Source organism: Schistocerca americana, chromosome 10 (assembly GCF_021461395.2).
Source record: "Schistocerca americana isolate TAMUIC-IGC-003095 chromosome 10, iqSchAmer2.1, whole genome shotgun sequence".
In the NCBI taxonomy this organism is placed as follows: Eukaryota; Metazoa; Arthropoda; class Insecta; order Orthoptera; family Acrididae; genus Schistocerca; species Schistocerca americana.
In genome coordinates, this window is record NC_060128.1 from 56920893 (window position 1) to 56941498 (window position 20606).

The window sequence follows — 20606 nt, forward strand, 5'->3', positions numbered from 1 at the left end:
ACAATTTGGTGACAATTCGTTCACTGTGATGCGTCTGTCAGCAGTCACGAATTCGTTAACTCTCTGCACACTGTCTGGAGTGTGTGCAGTACGAGGCCTGCCGCTGCGAGGACAATCCTCAATATTGCCGTGCCCACTTTCATCACGTAACCAACTTGCCCACTGACTAATTGTACTGCGATCGACAGCATCTCCATACACCTTTTTCAACCTCTTGTGGATGTTTCCAGTGTCTCATTTTCACAACACAGGAATTCTATGAACGAATGTCAAGTGTAGCAGCCATCTTGAAGACATGCTGTGACGGCGCCACTCACAGGAACAGGTTGAACTAAGTTTGAAAACAAGCGGGAAGGATGTATCTACACACTGTAAAACTTTCACTCGTGCAGAATGAAAACTGTATTTTTACAAAAATAGTGTGCATTTCTTTTGGAGTGACCCTTGTAATCTATGGAGTTCTGTCTGGACTGCTGTCTTTCACACTTTTTAAGTTGAGTATTGAATCTGAATTTCTATAGACACTGGGCATTTAGCTATCTGACAATCACTCATAAATATCAGCTTGCTGCTACGGTGCAACTGCCAGTACTGTCGGCAGTGATAACTGTAGACTGTGTGATGAAACAGGACTTCTCAAATAACAGTATAACTAGAAATGACTGTGCTCGTCACAATAACAGTGGAGGAATCCTGACACATCAGCCCTGGTTTCTCTCGCAAATAAGTCTGAAGATAACTGAAACCAAGAACATTTAACTTTTCTCAGAATTAAATGGATATGAAGGCCACACGTGTAAGCAAATCTCAGGAAACTGTAACGTGGTACATATTCACACAGCTGCCAAAATCAAATGTCTGTCCTCTACAAAAGTCAGGGGATAGTAATGTGCACATATACAGATGGCAGTACTTTTTTGTGCACAAGGTACAAAAGGGCAGTGCATTGGTGGAGTTGTCATTTGTACTCAGTGATCCATTTGAGAAGGTTTGTGGTGTTATTATAGTCACATGGTGGTATTTAACAGCCTCTGAATGGGGAATTCTAGTTGGAGCTAGATGCATGGAACATAACATTTTGGAAATCGTCAGGAAATTCAGTGTTCTGAGACCCACAGTGTCAAGAATGTGCTGATAATATCACATTTCAGGCACTATCTCTCATCAAGTGGCCGACAGCCTTCATTTAATGACTGAGGGCAGCAGTGTTTGTGTAGTGTTGTCAGTGCAAGTTCAGCCATTGTGTCTTTTCCAACGTAGCCATTGCATCGAAATATAACAATGTTTAACATTAACTGAATTTTGTGTTAGTGCTTGGCAGTACACAATAATAATGTTAATTAGGAAAACATGTCCTAATGTTGTTCAGCAAAATTATGTTTATCTGGTAATGAAGTGGCTTTTGGTTTCTTAGCACATTTTCAGTTGTCACCTGATGATGGCATAAGAATCTGAAAGACAGATCATGATCAAATAAACATGATTTTTCGAAACATTAGCAAGTGTTTTCCTATTTAATATTACAACAAGATTTAATGGTTTATTCAAAAATTAGATCAGCAGGTGATTTACCTGGCAAATAACCAAATCACATCCTCATAGAGACAAAAAAATTGTTAATCAATAGTAGATCCAAAAAAACTTACTTAGTCAGGTAATGAGCCACTCTAATAGCCAAGTGCATGTGTCACTCAGACTGAGGGAGGTGAACCAGGTCTGGACTGAATATGCCTCACGGATTACAGGTGAGAACTGGTGTACCAGCCAGCCTCGATGTGATTTTTACGGGGTTTGTTTGGTAAGTAATGAGTGTGCCCTCTGTTTTGACTCTGCAGGTGGTAACTGTGCTGATTTTAGAGATGAACAGTGTTTGCAACATTCCCTCTGGGGTACAACCCTAGCAACCAAGTATACGTACACCTGTCGAACAGCTTTAATCCATTTCAAATGGATCACATTGTGTGTCTGCGGGAAACTGGACGGATGTACCGACAGATTGATCCATACTTCAGGCTCAGTGTATCGGTGGTGTGTCACTGCATTAGACAGTGGCCTCTGAACATTCCACAGAGCAGGTTCTACATATCCACACGGTACATATGCACGGCGAGATTGACACAATGTGAGAGCAGCAGAGGCTGACTGAACATCGTCCAGGGATGAATATGGACACGTCTTGCACCTGCTTTGTCAACAGGAACAATTAGGAACTGTGTGCTTGCAGAAGAAGTACAATCGTGTGGCTCTGGCCAGGCTAACACTGACACCACAACACCAACACACACAGCTACTCTGGCCTGGTGAAAGACTTGACTGGAGAGTGGAATGGCGACCTGTCATTTTCAGCTAAAGCATAGTTACTAAACACAGCCTTCCTAAATGCCTTCACAAAATAAGATGAAGTAAATATTCCAGAATCTGAATCAAGAAAAGCTGCCAACATGAGTAACATAGAAGTAAATATCCTCGGAGTAGTGAAGCAACTTAAATCACTTAATAAAAGCAAGTCTTCTGGTCCAGGCTGTATACCAATTAGGTTCCTATCAGAGTATGCTGATGCAACAGCTCCGTACTTAACAATCGTATACAAACGTTCGCTGAAAAATCTGTACGCAAAGACTTGAAAGTTGCACAGGTCACACCAGTATTCAAGAAAGGTAGTGGGAGCAATCCACTAAATTACAGGCTCATATCATTAACGTTGACATGCAGCATGATTTTGGAACATATATTGTGGTCGAACATTGTGAATCACCTCAAAGAAAACAGCCTATTGACTCACAGTCAACACAGATTTAGAAAACATCATTCTTGTGAAACACAACTAGCTCTTTACTGGCATGAAATGTCGAGTGCTACTAACACGGGATTTCAGATTGGTTCCATATTTCTGGATTTTCGGAAGGCTTATGACACTGTACCACACAAGCGGCTTGCAGTGAAATTGCGTGCTTATTGAATATCGTCTCAGTTACGTGACTGGATTCGTGATTTCCTGTCAGAGAGGTCACCATTCATGGTAATTGACAAAAGCGACCGAGTAAGAGAGAATTGATTTCTGGCATTCCCCGTGGTAGTGTTAAGGCCCTTTGCTGTTCCTTATCTACACTCCTGGAAATGGAAAAAAGAACACATTGACACCGGTGTGTCAGACCCACCATACTTGCTCCGGACACTGCGAGAGGGCTGTACAAGCAATGATCACACGCACGGCACAGCGGACACACCAGGAACCGCGGTGTTGGCCGTCGAATGGCGCTAGCTGCGCAGCATTTGTGCACCGCCGCCATCAGTGTCAGCCAGTTTGCTGTGGCATACGGAGCTCCATCGCAGTCTTTAACACTGGTAGCATGCCGCGACAGCGTGGATGTGAACCATATGTGCAGTTGACGGACTTTGAGCGAGGGCGTATAGTGGGCATGCGGGAGGCCGGGTGGACGTACCGCCGAATTGCTCAACACGTGGGGCGTGAGGTCTCCACAGTACATCGATGTTGTCGCCAGTGGTGGGCGGAAGGTGGACATGCCCGTCAACCTGGGACCGGACCGCAACGACGCACGGATGCACGCCAAGACCGTAGGATCCTACGCAGTGCCGTAGGGGACCGCACCGCCACTTCCCAGCAAATTAGGGACACTGTTGCTCCTGGGGTATCGGCGAGGGCCATTCGCAACCGTCTCCATGAAGCTGGGCTACGGTCCCGCACACCGTTAGGCCGTCTTCCACTCACGCCCCAACATCATGCAGCCCGCCTCCAGTGGTGTCGCGACAGGCGGGAATGGAGGGACGAATGGAGACGTGTCGTCTTCAGCGATGAGAGTCGCTTCTGCCTTGGTGCCAATGATGGTCGTATGCGTGTTTGGCGCCGTGCAGGTGAGCGCCACAATCAGGACTGCATACGACCGAGGCACACAGGGCCAACACCCGGCATCATGGTGTGGGGAGCGATCTCCTACACTGGCCGTACACCACTGGTGATCGTCGAGGGGACACTGAATAGTGCACGGTACATCCAAACCGTCATCGAACCCATCGTTCTACCATTCCTAGACCGGCAAGGGAAGTTGCTGTTCCAACAGGACAATGCACGTCCGCATGTATCCCGTGCCACCCAACGTGCTCTAGAAGGTGTAAGTCAACTACCCTGGCCAGCAAGATCTCCGGATCTGTCCCCCATTGAGCATGTTTGGGACTGGATGAAGCGTCGTCTCACGCGGTCTGCACGTCCAGCACGAACGCTGGTCCAACTGAGGCGCCAGGTGGAAATGGCATGGCAAGCCGTTCCACAGGACTACATCCAGCATCTCTACGATCGTCTCCTTGGGAGAATAGCAGCCTGCATTGCTGCGAAAGGTGGATATACACTGTACTAGTGCCGACATTGTGCATGCTCTGTTGCCTGTGTCTATGTGCCTGTGGTTCTGTCAGTGTGATCATGTGATGTATCTGACCCCAGGAATGTGTCAATAAAGTTTCCCCTTCCTGGAACAATGAATTCATGGTGTTCTTATTTCAATTTCCAGGAGTGTATATAAAGGATTTGGGAGACAATTTGAGCAGCCCTCTTAGGTTGTTTGCAGGTGATGCTGTCATTTATTGTCTAACAAAGTCATCAGAATATCAAAACAAATTGCAATATGATTTAGAAACTATATCTGCATGGCGCAAAAATTGGCCATTGACCCTATATAATAAAAAGTGTGAGGTGATCCACATAAGTGCTAAAAGGAATCTGTTAAACTTCACTTACTTGATAAATCAGTCCAATATAAAGGCTGTACATTCAACTAAATACCTAGGAATTACAGTTCTGAGCAACATAAATTGGAAGGAACACATAGAAAATGCTGTGGGGAAGGCTAACCAAAGACTCCATTTTATTGGCAGGACACTTAGAAAATGTAATAGATCTACTAAGGAGACTGCCTACACTACGCTTGTCCATCCTCTTTTGGTATACTGTTGCATGTTGTAGGTTCCTTACCAGATAGGATTGATGGAGTACATCAAAAAAGTTTAAAGAAGGGCAGCACATTTTGTACTGTCACTGAAATGACACAGGATTTGGGGTGGACATCATTGAAACAAAGGTGTTTTGCTGCAACAGAATCTTCTCATGAAATTCCAATTACCAAATTTCTCCTCTGGATGCAAAAATATTTTGTTGACACTGACCTACATAGGGAGAAATGATCAACATGATAAAATAAGTGAAATCAGAGCTCATACAGAAAGATACGGGTGTTCGTTCTTTCTACATGCTATACGAGATTGGAACAATAGAGAATTGTAAAGGTAGTTCAATGAACCCTCTGCCAGGCACTTAAATGTGATTTTCAGAGTATTGATGCAAATGTAGATGTAGGTTCTGTCTGCATGTGAGTGGTGGCTGTACACATTTGGGGTGTAGACCTGGTGAGCGGTGTATTCCAGAGCATATTTATCCGTGACATACAGGTCCCATTCCAGGCTTCATAGTGTGGGGTGCCACCAATTATAAATCACAGCCACATTTGATATTTCTGTATGATGAAGTAACTAGTGCCCGCTACATTGCCCACACTGTTATTCCCGTGCTACTTCCATTTCTTCGACAATGCATCCACACACAACTGCTGCAGTGCAAAGTGCCCTAGCCAGCAAGATCGCCGCTTCTCCAGTCAAGTGAACATGTATGGGACATGCTGAAATAGAAACTTATGCATTTTCTGGGTGCTGAAAGAACCATTGCCAAATTACACTGGAAGTCGCAAGATGCTTGGGATAATCTATATCCCAGGATACTATTTGACACCTCTGTCGTTGTTTTCATGTGAGAATATGCACCAGCATTGTTGGTAGGGGTCTACAATGTGTATTGATGTAACTGTTTGGGCATTCTTTATTGTGGCAAGTATTTCATTAGGTCTGAATTTGTTTTACCTTATACACCTACAGTGATGAACTACCTTTCACGTCACTTGTCAGTTAAATGTTTTTGTTCCTGAGAGTGTTGCATTCTTTTCCGGCATTGAAATTTATAACATGGTTATTTGTACAGGCTTTCTGTTCCTATAATCAGTAACACGATTAATCAGCCCACTTTTACATTTCAGCATTGTCGATGTGGGAGGACAGAGAACAGAACGACCCAAATGGCTTCACTGTTTTGAAAACTGTGCCGCATTTATATTTATATCGGCCATAAGCGAATACAACCAACTGGATGAACGTGGACAGGTGAGTAAGGGAGGAGGATATCCATATTATTAATCATGTCAGAAACATCACATATGAGTTTTATAAGCAAATCAACTGTAAACTAACACAATTTCAAGCCATGTACAGTTTTATCTGCTCCACTTGGCTGTAATGTGCAGTGTTACTTTTTCTCTGTATGTAATCATAGGTGTTCACCCACTTGAAATGTAATTTCACACAAAGATTTTTTTTTTTAAATTTGTAATTTTATTGGTCTTTTGTTAGAAATGTTACAGCCATTATAATTGCTTATTTAGGTTAGTGGAGAGACTTAAATATTAAGTATGCAACTACATTCCTAGAAAAAAGAGCAGTTATTACAATTTCAGAAAATATTAATGATTTACTCAAGAGAAAGAGCTTCAATAATGTGTTGGTTGATCTCTGGCCCTTATGCAAACAGTTATGGCTTTAACTGACTGACAGAATTATTGGATATCCTCCTGAGGGATATTTGCCAAATAATGTCCAACTGGCACATTAGATTGTCAAAATCCTGATATGGTTGGAGGCCACTGTCCATAATGCTCCAAATATTTTCAGTTGGGGAGAGATCCAGCAACTTTGCTGATCGAGGTAGGGTTTGGCGAGCACGAAGCCAAGCGGTAGAAGCTCTCGCCGTGTGTGGATGGGCATAATCTTGGTGAAATGTAAGCCCAGGATGGCTTGCCACAAAGGGCAACAAAATGGGATGTAGAATATCACTGCTATACTGCTGTGCTCTAAGGGTGTCGAGGAAGACAACCGAACGTATCCTGCTACGAAAATAAATGACACCCAGACCATCCCTCCTCATTCACCACTATCCAGGGCATACCCAGACATGTCTTCACTCTGGGATCTCATTGTCTTCAGGGATGAGTCCAGCTTAAAATGGAGCCCTGATGACGAGCAAAGATATATCTGGAGATGCTCCGGACAGTGATGGGATACCAACCTGACTGTCGCTGTCATACGGCCCAGTAACTGGGAGCGGTGGTCTGGGGTGCCATTTCTTTTCATAGCAGGACTTTTTTAGTTGTTATCCATGACACCTTCACATCACAGCACTATATCAACAATATTCTGCATGTCATTTTGTTGCCCTTCATGGCAAGCCACTTCGAGCTTTCATTCAGGAAGACAATACCCGCCCACATGTGGTGAAATTTTCAATTGCTTGTCTTCATGCTTGCCAAACCCTACCTTGGCCAGCAAAGTTGTTGGATCTCTCCCCAGTTGAGAATGTTTGGAGCATTATGGGCAGGACACTCTGAGCAACTTGGGATCCAATCCACCAGTTGGGCTTAATTTGGCACAATGTTCTGCAGGAGGACATCCAGCAACTCTATGAATCAGTTCCAAGCTGAATAACTGCTTGCATAAGGGCTGGAGGCTGACCAACAAATTACTGACTTGCTCAATTTGTGAAGCTCTTTCTCTTCAGTAAATCATTCATTTTTTCTGAAATTGTAATCATTTGTTTGTCTGCACATGTACATCACGCCTACTGATTTCTGTCGCATTTGAAAAATTTCTTTGTGATGCATTGTTTTGTATTTTTTTCCTTAAAGTGTGTTTTATTCATACGTGATATTAAAATGTCACTTTTGATGCATCAGAAATTCATATCTACATCTTGCAGGTAACATGCTATTAAACTGTTAATTTTGAGATTGGTCTGACTGGTTAGTGTTTCACAATTTTTGGCAATGTATTACACATTTAATTGAGGTTTTCCCATGGTTTATTTTAATCTGGAGGATATTTAGAACATCCTTATCAGATGTGACTGAGATCTGAATCAACTTCTGGACCACTAGATGTCGGAGAGCCTGTCACTTCAGCCCTATAAACCAACCTCCTTTGATTACCTGATGTTACATGCCTTCTTTGAAGATTCTTCTAGCTGTACCACCATTTTATTAGAATACTGAATCAAAACTAAACTCCTTTCCCTGCTGTATCACTTTCCACTGTTATTTCCATTTTGATTAGCCTCTTTTCTTAAAACATGAAAAAAGTCAGAAATGATTTACGTATACCACAGCCTTGGACATCATTTCTTGCAATGCTCTTTAACAACAAACAACTAAATGTGGCCCGCATTTATATTGCATCTTTATTTAAAACAAAACACCTTTTAAAGCAATGAATATTTAAATTACACAAGAACCAAGTCATTCCTCTCAGTACCAAACTAATACCAAGGTTGTTTCTAAAACAATTGCAAATATTTATAGTATAGACCAATCCAGATAAAGCATTCCATGTAACATGTGTCCAGTTTCTATTGTTATGAAAGATACAGCTGTTAGAATGGAACCCAAACAAACACTCAAAGGTGATAAGCAAAGGTGAACGGTTAAATTTAAAGTTGGGCTTAACAAATTCCATCTCTGGCTTTTAAATTCTCTTAACAACATCACATATTATTCTTCTCAGGTCATTATGGTATACTTTTATAAAGGCAGCACATAATCCTATCAATTTGTCTCTCATGTTACTTTCTCTGTGTGGACTTTGCCTTTTAACAAGCCCCACAGACAAAAATCCAAAGAGGAAAGATCTGGGGATTTTGATGGCTGAGAAATGTGACTATTTCTGCAAATTCATCTTCCAGGAAATGTTATGTTTAGATGATGTGTCACCTGATCTCTAGAATTTTCAGTGACCCCGTCATGCTGGAAGAACATACCCATGCTTGTAGTGACAGGAACCTCTTCCAGTAATGCTGAAAGCTTGTTTTCAAGAAAGTGTACATAATGGGATCCATGAGATGATGTGGTACAACAAACACAATCAGCTGATTGCCTATCATATCACGTCGCACGCTTTCAGAGCGATGCTCTTTTTCCACTGTAGGCTGGTGGGTTAGTATAGAAAATGTAACTTTGGGGGGTGTTCAATAAGTGACACAATGCATTTTTTTCTGAAAGCATTTTAGTTTTATTAAGGATTCCAATACACCATATTCTTCCCCACTCCAGCGACTACACAATCTTATTTTTCAACATAATCTCCATTCAATGCAGAGTTTACACCACCCTACTGGAAGTGTTTGCACGCCCCTGTGGTACCACTCTATTGGTCTACATCAGAGCCAACATCATGCTGCATCAATAATCTATCCATTATCTATGAACTGCTTCCCACAGAGTGCATCAATCATTGGGCCAGGAAGAAGGGAGTCAGAAGGTGTGGGATCCAGCCTATAGGGTGGATGAGGATGAACGAAGTTTTGTGAGCTACTCTCATTTGCGCAGACATGTGTCATGCCTTATGCTGTCGTGGAGGAGGATGAGTTTGTTTACATTTTGGGGGTGAAAGTCATTTCTTAGAGTTTCTGAGCGTAGCACAATAGACTTCAGAGTTGATTGTTGCGCTATAAGGGAGAATATGAAACAGAATAACCCCTTCAGAGACCCAGAAGACAACTACCTTGACTTTACTGGCTGTGGATATGGCTTTGAACTTTTTCTTTGGAGGAAAAATGGTACGGTGCCTCTCCACAGACCGCGGTTTCGTTTCTGGTTCAAAATGATGAACCCACATTTTTTTTTACAAAAAATTGGCACACTCAGCCTCATAATACACAAGAAATTCTGCACAGATGGTCCTCCATTGCTCTTTATGACATTGTGTTAGGTGGTAAGGAACCCAGCGGGAACACACACTTGAGTACTCCAACTGGTGGATGAGTGTGTGAGCACTACCAACAGAGACATCTAGATAAGCAGAGCGAGGTGTTTGAGGGACCTGTCAATCACCTCGAATGAGACTGCCCGTATGTTTCAACACTGCAGGACTCACAGCTGTATGCAGCTGGATGGCACACAAGATATCAGACATTTTTGTGCAACCTCATTGTGATGTTGACAGATGCTTCCTCAGTGACTTATCGAGCTCAATTCTCTACCTGGTCTCTGTAGACATTCTGCAAGTGTTTATGAACATCTGTGATGATTTGGTTTTCTGCCGAAAGACACTCAATGAAAGCTCTCTGTTGGTGAAGTTGAAAATACGTGCTTCAGTTGTGATTTTGTTTTATTATAAACACGACTGATTTCAGGAAAATTATATTCCCATCTTCAGGTTTACAAATTTAGTAGTCAGCTGCAATGTAGTCACAAACCATGGACACCAGACTGCACTGTTCCGTAGTGTGTATTAGTAAATTTGTTCACCTGAAGATGTGAATATAATATTTTTGAAATCAGTCAAGTTTGTAATAAAACAAAGTCACAAGTGAAGTGGGTATTTTCCATATCACCATGCAACTGAGTTGCGGATGTTTTGTGAACAAAATCTTGCTCAGAACACACCTCTGTTACAGCACTATTTTGACGGCTAAGCATAGTGCCGTCACGTATCGGAATTTTGTACAACTGTAGAGGCTGATGCAGGAATATTTCACGATGTCCCACAACAAATTCTGCAATTTTTCAAGTAAAATTGGCCAATGAAAAAAATGTGTTGCATTACTTATTGAATGCACCTTGTAGGTACCCTGCTACAGTTACAATGGAATGGGGAGTTGACCAGCAAGGCAGTGGGTTCAGGGAGCAGGGTGGATAAATCATATAATTGGTTTATAGTATGTCGTTTATTCAGTGTGTAAGATGCAGCCAGTAGTGTAAATATCACCTTGCTGTGATCACCAGTCAGGGATTGGAGAACGGAGAGGGTGCTGACCTCAGCACGTGGCCTTCAAAGACGCAGCCAACTCCCTCGGCATCACCTCACCGAGCAGACGGTAGCAGAATGGAGCCACACTGTCAGCACTCTGCCAGGTGAAGAAACACAGTGTCTGGCTGTGGGTGGGGGGCACACTCGGCTACGGCAGTCTCCACAGAATTCTGTCGTGGTGGCCGGTACAGATGTGGAGCTCAGTGGAGTAACGTGTGATTACACAGAGATGAACTGTGACATGTGAGCAATTGGCATAAAAACATACAAATCAGTTAAAGAAAACAAAAAAGTCTGTTCAGATCGTAAAATCTACACGAGCGAAGCAGCAAGCACTAAGCTAATATCTCTCTCTATATAAGGAACTGTTCTGAGTGGTCTACCCATTCATTATTGCCCAGCCCGAACTGCTACGGATAGACATTTGAAATCTGGAGAGGGTATTAACTGTATACTGTAGGCATCATGTAAGAAGGGATTGTCCAAAATTCTTCTCCTAAACAAGGAATGAAAGGTTTTTTGAGAATATGTTGTTGTGAAGGCAATTTTGGAGCCAGAACTACAAAGACCGGTGTTTGGTTTCTCTGACAGAAATTAAAAAAAAAGAAATACGTATTTCAGCATTTTTGGAAATTCAACCCCTAAGTGGGTGAAACAGTGAAGGAGGCAAGTTGAGGACCTGCAACCAGCCTGACTGCATGTTAGACACACTGTTAAGGAAATTATTATTAAAGAACTACTAAAGCATTTTTAAAGTTATGTGTATGAAATTTGGTATTTGACTCTTCATTAGAAATAAAGAAACAAGTGTTGGGGAATGATAGTTTTCTTATAGACACATCACCACAAGAAGGTAGGATTAACAAAAAGCTCTAACTGCAACTACAAAATCACCAGAAGGTTTAGAAGGTGTTGCAATTTGTGAACTAAATCAAATACAGCTATTTAACAGTCACCATGACACATTGGCTTTGTTAGAATTGCATAGAAAGAGAAACTGCTCTGTAATATGTTATTTTTCAGTAGGCCTAATATCCACCAATGGAAAAAAAAACTGCAACACTAACAAGGGGTTGTGAGAAATAAAGAAAATGTTTCTACATCCAAAAGATGATACCTATTCTAATTTCAAACCAGTCGCATAAGAGTAGCACTAGTAGTAGGATGTAGATCAGGTGTCCTTTAAATACATGCTGTAATGGTCATGAGTGTTAATTGCCTATTAGATTGGACTGATGAATTGATGTTTGTCAAGAATGCCTCTAAGGTAACAAAGATGCCACTGTCAACATCTGCAGTAGGACTACAAGAAGCTGGATGTTCCTTCTGTGATATTGCAGAAAGCCTTCGCAGGAATGTAGCCGCCATATACAATTGGTGGCATTGGTGGTCATGGTAATGCACGGTTGCAAGAACACCACACTCCACATAGCCATGTGGCGCTAATGAGAAAGAAGACGATTGTGTTCAGCACATGGCTCTGGAATATCAAACTGAATCTGCAATGGCAATTTGAGCAGCAGCTGGCTTCACAGTGACACACTGAACTATTACAAATCGGTTACTTCGTGGGCAGCTCTGAGGCAGATACCCGGTAGCAAGTATTCCACTGACCCCAAACCACTACCATTTGTGACTTCAGTGGTGTCAAGCAAGAGCTGATTGGAGGGCAGGTTGCAAGCCTGTTAAAAAGCTGACTCTGCCTCGCTGCCAGTGATGGCTATATGTCGGTTAGAAGAAGGCCAGTTGGGGGTCTGCAACCAGCCTGACTGCATGCTAAACACACTGGATCTACACCTGGAGTTACGGTCTGCAGCGCAATTTTGTATGACGAGAGCACTCTCACGGTTATCCGATGCACCCTGAGTGCAAATTTGTGCATCAGTTTGGCGATTCGACCTGGTGTGCTGCCATTTGTCAACAACAGTCCAGGGAGTGTTTTCCAACAGGATAACTCTTCCAGATGAGATTTTCACTCTGCAGCGGAGTGTGCGCTGATATGAAACTTCCTGGCAGATTAAAACTGTGTGCCCGACCGAGACTCAAACTCGGGACCTTTGCCTTTAGCGGGCAAGTGCTCTACCACCTGAGCTACCCGAGCAGCTCAGGTAGTTCAGTCGGTAGAGCACTTGCCCGCGAAAGGCAAAGGTCCCGAGTTCGAGTCTCGGTCCGGCACACAGTTTTAATCTGCCAGGAAGTTTCAGGATAACTCTTGCCCATATACTGCTGCTGAAACCCAATATGCTCTTCAGAGTGTCAACATATTGCCTCGGCCTGGTCGATCACCAGACCTGTCTCCAGTCGAGCACATACGGTACATCATTGGACAACAACTCTAGCATCATCCACAAACAGCATTAACTGTCCCTGTATTGACTGACCAAATGCAACAGGCATGGGACTCCACCTCACAAACTGACAACCGGCACCTGTACAACACAATATGTCCATGTTTCCATGCTTCATTCAACATTTTGCCAGTTACACCAGTTTTTAATGTATTAGCATTTCGTGGTTTATCTCACACTTACGTTAACCTGTGATCTTGTGATGTTAATCACTTAAATATGTTGCCTTAACAAATGTGTATCTGAAATTTCATTACACTACATTCTTTTTGTTGCTGCAGTTTTTTTCCATCAGTGTATAAAAGGAACTGTCCTGATTGATCTGCTGACACATCATGAGCCAGCCCAAACTGCTAAGGATAGAAACTTGAAATTTGGTGTTGATCTCATACTGTAGCCATTGTTTAAGAAAGGACTTTTTGAAATGCCACTACTAATAAATAGGGGATGAAAGGTTTTATTGAAAATATGTCACTAATAAGGCAATTTTGAAACTATATCTACAAAGATTGGTATTTGTTTCTCAGACAAAAACAAAAACCATGTGTTTCAGGGTTTTTGGAAATTCGGCTCCTAAGTGGGTAAAACAGTGAATGAAAGTGCTTTTTTGTCTTCTTTTTTTAAGTAAATGATTATTAAAGATCTACTAAAGTATTTTGAAAGCTACAGCTATGAAAATTGGAATTTGACTTCTTGTTTGGAAGTAAAGATGTATGTAGTAGGGGATGAAAGTTTCAATGGAAATATCAACTGATGAATGCAAAAGGCAGGATTAACAAGATTAACAAAAATCTCTTACTGCAGCTACCAGAATCACTTTTTGGTGAGAAATACATGTGGAAAAGACCATGCTTCCATGGCATTAATTAGCATGAAAGGTTTAGAAGGTGTTATAATTTGTGGACTAAATCAAAGAAAGCTATTTATCAGTCACCATGATTGACTGGCTTTGTCAGAATTGCATAGAAAAAGAAATGGCTTTTTAATATATTAATTTTCCTGTAGGCCTAATATATGTATATAAAATTATTTTTCTTACAATTACTATGCAAATGCCAGTGAAGCAGCAGTTGTTAAGGTAGTGTATATACACAAAGTAAAGTAGAAGTAATTCTCATTATTGCCAATGCAGGTAGATGAGCACTAGTCATAATTTGTTGTTAATAAACTTTACTGAAGAATACTTCAGTGGCTGCCTGTGTCTATTAATGTATAACTTGCTTTGTTGTTCCTCATCCCTGAAGATACTCTTTAATCACTGGATTTACGGAACACAATATGCCAGTGAACATGTGTATTAATAGATTGTGTTGTGTATGAAAAGAGTGACAACATCAGTTGTTGGTCACATTCATCATTACTGCTTTCAAGAATTGAACTTGAATTACAGCTTTTTCAAGTTACTGCTCTGTTTAAATATCACAGTGTGCGTCTTTCAGCATCTTTAACATGTACACTCTCTTTTGCACATCCTTAGCAGTTATTCTGTTTTGTGCAACTCTCTTCAAGATTTTAATGTGAGTTTGCTGACTTTTTTGCTCACCCTTTTTTGTTTAATTACAATCCTTAGCAGTTCAACTAAATTTAGTTCTCAGTGGTGGGGAAGTAAGGTACAAAAGAAAATCCCTTTTCTTTTAAAATCATTTCCACAGTGTGAAGAAGCCTATATTTGTTTGCCATGACAACTTCTAGCAGTTCTCACTTGGTTGTGAGATCTGTGATTGAGATACTGCTACTCTCATCTACATTTACATCTACAGCTGCTGGCTACACTGCAAATCATACCTAAGTCCCTAGCAATTGATTCATTGAACCACATTCATACTAATTTTCTATTCTCAACTACAATAGTAATTTTTCTTTGCTGGAAATAAGGTTAGGAGCTTCATTTCCTTGAACTGCATGATATGGACCACCATCCAGTACACTGTTGTGTTTATGTAGAAGATTTGCAATAAATCTTACTTGCAATTACTTAATGTAATTTGTTCTGTTTATCTCATCAGCTTTCTTGTGAGCTGTTTCTGTTTCTCCCCGTTCAGAAGTAATGAACATTGTAAAGAATCTTTCTGCTGTAAGATCATGGCATTTGTGGCAATTTATTTGGAGGGGTTAGCATTCCAACTTATTTAACAACTAAGTGAGCTAGTCTCAAGCTCAGGGTCCGATTTCACAAGTGGTGTGGAAGAAGAAGGGAGATTAACAACAACCTCACAAAAAAGGCATGGATCCCTGGCCTGGGTAACAGTACCATGTAACTATCCCTTGTCATGGTTAGAGTGAAGTCCTCAATAACAGTTAAGGTGGAGAGTAATATCATTGGTATGACAGAACTGGCAGAAGAGGCAAAACTGCTCTTAGGATTAACATAAAAGTTAGAAACTAAAATCCAGACACGTCTGTTCCTGGATAAGGTGGTGTTCGGTCAGCATCCGTAGCCCATGTCTGCAATTCACAATTGAGTATCTGGCAGAGGGTTCATCAAACCAGCTTTTACTGGAGCATAGGAGTGATCGAGGGTTCTCTGCTGGAGGTTGGTGACTGAGTGGGTGAAGAAGGCAGCCAGTCAGTTGACAGAACACTTTATTGATGAGATTTTCACTCTGCAGTATAGTGTGCGCTGATATGAAACTTCCTGGCAGATTAAAACTGTGTGTCGGACTGAGACTCGAACTCGGGACCTTTGCCTTTCACGGGCAAGTGCTCTACCAACTGATCTACCCAAACACGACTCAAGCCCCATCCTCACAGCTTTACTTCTGCTAGTACCTCACCTCCTACCTTCCAAACTTAACGGAAGCTCTCATGTGAATCTTGCAGAACTGTCACTCCTGAAAGAAAGGATATTGCGAAGACATGGCTTAGCCACAGCCTGGGGGATGTTTCCAGAATGAGATTTTCACTCTACAGTGGTGTGCGCTGATATGAAACTTCCTGGCAGATTAAAACTGTGTGCTGGACTGAGAAGGAAGGTAGGAGACGAGGTACAGGCAGAAGTAAAGCTGTGAGGACGGGCGTGAGTCGTGCTTGGGTAGCTTAGTTGGTAGAGCACTTGCCCGTGAAAGGCAAAGGTCCCGAGTTCGAGTCTCTGTCCGGCACACAGTTTTAATCTTCCAGGAAGTTTCATATCAGTGCACACTCTGCTGCAGAGCAAAAATCTCATTCTGGAAACATCCCCCAGGCTGTGGCTAAGCCATGTCTCCGCAATATCCTTTCTTTCAGGAGTGCTAGTTCTGCAAGGTTCACAGGAGAGCTTCTGTTAAGTTTGGAGGGTAGGAGATGAGGTACTGGCAGAAGTAAAACTGTGAGGATGGGGCCTGAGTTGTGCTTGAGTAGCTCAGTTGGGAGAGCACTTGCCCACTAAAGGCAAAGGTCCCGAGTTCGAGTCTCGGTCCGGCACGCAGTTTTAATCTGCCAGGAAGTTACACTTTATTGATGGTCACAAACAGGCACAGTTCATCATATCTGTAACTGGCAGACTGCAGGTAATTGGAGGTGATTTGGACCCCAGAACACTGGTTCAGGTGTGCTGACACAGGTGATTCCTGTGGATGGTAGCAGTGGTCTCACTACAACAGTGTGCAGGTGGATGGTAGCTGATGGCTGTGGGGTAGCGTTGTGGCAGTAGGCCATATCCCTGGGCCCAGATTGGACACTCGGGCAGTGGTTGCAGATTCGTGGCATGGCAGAGGCAGAGTTACAGATACATCTATGACCGACACGGACTGTGCATCGTCAGGCAGCCCAGCTGTCACGACTTGCTGACAGGCTGGTCGTGCCCAGTTTAAATCCTACTTCCATCTGCTGACTGTCGTGAAAGCCTCCTCCCCCTGTATTGAGGCTGCATCAAAATGTCTGGAGTGGGGCTGACAGTACTGTGTAGTGTAATAGGTAGGTCAGTCACTCACACAACGGGGGTCCACGTGACATCCCTCGTGCAGAAGTGCCAGTTGTGGAATTCACGTCTTCTAATGCCGATGAGCTGGTAGCGTATTGGTCGGTAAATGGCCTGATTTTGGTTGCTGAGCTGTGGTCCTGGCTGCTGGTGTTTGAGCCACCACTTGCACAAAACACCAGCCTATAATTAATTTATAAGAGCAACATGACATAGACAGCATAGTGACTACAATTACTGAAGTTAATAAATCAGTCGAGGAGGCTACGACAGTGTTTCTGCTAGAAAGAGCAGATAAACAGTTGTTAGGAGACTCCTGTATATAAGATCAATATCCTTAACATCAATTTGTTGCAGAATTCTTGAACATATTCTGAGTTCACATATAGTAAATTACCTAGAGGCCAAAAGTTTATGTCCACGAATCAGCACAATTTAAGGAAGCATTGCTTGTGTGACACTCAGCTTGCCCTTTTCTCACATGATATACTGTGAACTATAGATGAAGGGCAACAGGCAGTTTCCATATTCCTAGATATCCGAAAAGCATTTGATATGGTGCCCCGTTGCAGGTGGTTAATGAAGATATGAGCATACAGAATAGGTCCCCAGATATGTGAGTGGCTAGGAGACATATGAAGTAACAGGACCCAATACATTGCTCTCAATGGCACTTGCTCATCAGAGACAAGGGTATCATCAGGAGTTCCCCATGATAGGACTACTATTATTTTCTTTATACATAAATGATCTGGTGAACAGGGTGAGAAGCAATCTGCAGTTGTTTGCTGATGATACTGTGGTGTACAGGTAGATGCTGAAGATGAGTGACTGCAGGATGATGCAAGATGACTTAGACAAAATTTCTAATTGGTGTGATGAATGGCAGCTGGCTCTAAATGTTGAAAAATGTAAGTTAAAGTGGACAAGTAGGAAAGACAAATCCATAACGCTCAGGTCCAGTGCTAGTAGTGCTCTGATAGAACACAGTCACATAGTTTACATTTCTGGGAATAACATTACAAAGTGATATGAAGTGGAACAAGCATTATGATAGGGAAGGTAAATGGTTGACTTTAGTTTATTGGGAGAATTTTAGGAAAGTGTGGTTCATCTCTAACGGAGACCACTTGTAGGACACTGGTGCAACCTATTCTCGAGTATCGCCCAAGGGTCTAGGGTCTTCTTCAGGTCAGATTAAAGGAAGAAAATATACATTTCGTGTAAGGACCACGGAGGTAAGATACAATAAACCGGCACTCATACTGAGGCATACAGACAGTTGTTTTTCCTTTGATCTGTCTGTGAGTGGAACTGGAAAGGAAATGACTAGTAGTGGTACAGAGTCTGCCATGCACTATACAGTGGCTTGCAGGTATGTATGTAGATGTACTACAACACTCAGGAAAACTACTGAGGATGTGTCAAATCCAGGCCACGTAGCATTGTTGGCCTATTGTATTCCAAAGGTAGACCAGTGCACTAGCACGCAAGTGTTCATAATGTTTTGGCTCATCAGACAACTGTAACAGGTATTTGAGAAGCTAGCTGCTGATACTGAAAAACATACAATAATCATTTTGATCAGTCTTTCCTTCTCATCCTGTCCAGTGTCTCCCCTGACTCAGGGTTCTGGGTAACTTTCCCAAACTTTAGTCTTTTCCTAAACCCCACCAGTTCTTTTTCCTTCACCCCTCTTCCTTCCTCTTCGACCCTTCTGCTAGAAGGGGAAATCGGTGGCTTCGGAAGCTCTCAAACTGTGATACCTTTTATACGTGTGTTCTCCTGCTGGCTGTTGGGGGAGCAGATTTTTTTTATCTACCCAATTAAATCATATAATCATACTAACTGCAATGTTTCTCCAAAATAGAATCGTCTCAGTGTGAGCCTGGCGCTATTCAGTGTGCTGCTCACCTGCTCGGCATTCAGATACGCTTCTGTCATTGTCTTTCTGAACAAAATAGACATTTTTGATGAGAAGATAATGAAATATGATCTGTGCAATTACTTCCCAGAGTTCACTGGTAAGTACCTGACTAGAAGACAATGTATCACTTTTATTGTACACAGGTATGTGGATAAGTAAGTAGCTAACATCCATATACCACACTTTTTTAAAAATTTCATGTCTGTTAGTTTCTGGAATCAGTAATGGAATGATCTTCTGTGAAAAAACTCATTCAAATATTTTTGATATAACTGATAAAAGGGTTCTACATCAAAAGTTTTCTCATCTGTCTTTGTTTCCCATTGTATGTATTAGTTTTATCACTTTGCTGTCTTGTACCATTCTGCCACACCACCCCCTGTCCTATTTGGTAAGAGTCTCTCACACATTTGAACAATACTCTATGATGGGTTGTATAAGCATTTTGAAAGCCATCCCTGGTTGCATTTCCTTAGTATTCTACCAATGAACCAAAGTCTGTGACCTCCTTTACCTACAACAGTATTTATGTAATCTTTCCATTTCAAACAATGGAAACAACAGGTAGGAGTATCAACAATGTAGGAAAAGATAGATTTCTACTTACCATAAAGAAGGCACGTCAAGTTGCAGACAGGCACAATTAAAAGACACTTACATGTAGCTTTCAGCACACAAATGACCGCCAACTCCAGGATCGTTTATTGTACGATTATATGATAGCGGAACGAGCACTGGTAGCAGTTACTTCTGTAAAGTATCTGTACATGCGTACAGAATGATTTGAAGTGGAATGATCATATAAAATTAATTGTTGGTAAGATGGGTGCCAGGTTGAGATTCATTGGGAGAGTCCTTAGAAAATGTAGTCCATCAACAAAGGAGGTGGCTTACAAAACACTTGTTCGACCTATACTTGAGTATTGCTCATCAGTGTGGGATCCATACCAGGTCAGGTTGACAGAGGAGATAGAGAAGATCCAAAGAAGAGTAGCGTGTTCATCCCAGGGTTATTTGGTAAGCGTGATAGCGTTACGGAGATGTTTAGCAAACTCGAGTGGCAGACTCTGCAAGAGAGGCGCTCTGCATCGCAGTGTAGCTGGCTGTCGAGGTTTCGAGAGGGTGTGTTTCTGGATGAGGTATCAAATATATTGCTTCCCCCTACTTATACCTCCAGAGGAGATCACGAATGTAAAATTAGAGAGATTCGAGCACGTACAGAGGCTTTCCAGTAGACGTTCTTCCCGTGAACCATTCGCGACTGGAACAGGAAAGGGAGGTAATGACAGTGGCACGTAAAGTGCTCTCCGCCACACACTATTGGGTGGCTTGCGGAGTATAAATGTAGATGTAGACATCGGACCGGAATGCAACATGACATGGGATGCAAACAGCAATCTGGATATGGTGAGGAAGAGGAAAGGGAAGGGCATGGGGAAGGGGTTAGAAGTGTACGGGTGGGGAGAGAGACGAACGCTGTCTAGTGGAGTGTGCAGGGACTAGACTCCAACAGGTGCAGTGTCCGGAG

General features: G+C 42.3%; 1 protein-coding gene across 2 annotated transcripts in view; it reads left to right on the forward strand.

The window, feature by feature from the left end:
* Positions 1-20606, forward strand: part of LOC124552669 (guanine nucleotide-binding protein subunit alpha-11-like) — a 113649-nt gene that overhangs the window by 74698 nt on the left and 18345 nt on the right. Inside the window, exons 5-6 of one of the 2 annotated variants that reach the window (XM_047126992.1) lie at positions 6096-6219; positions 19022-19175. In XM_047126992.1, coding sequence (XP_046982948.1) covers positions 6096-6219; positions 19022-19175 — 278 coding nt within the window. The remainder of the gene's footprint in view (positions 1-6095; positions 6220-19021; positions 19176-20606) is intronic. The other variant, XM_047126993.1, reaches the window with a different exon arrangement.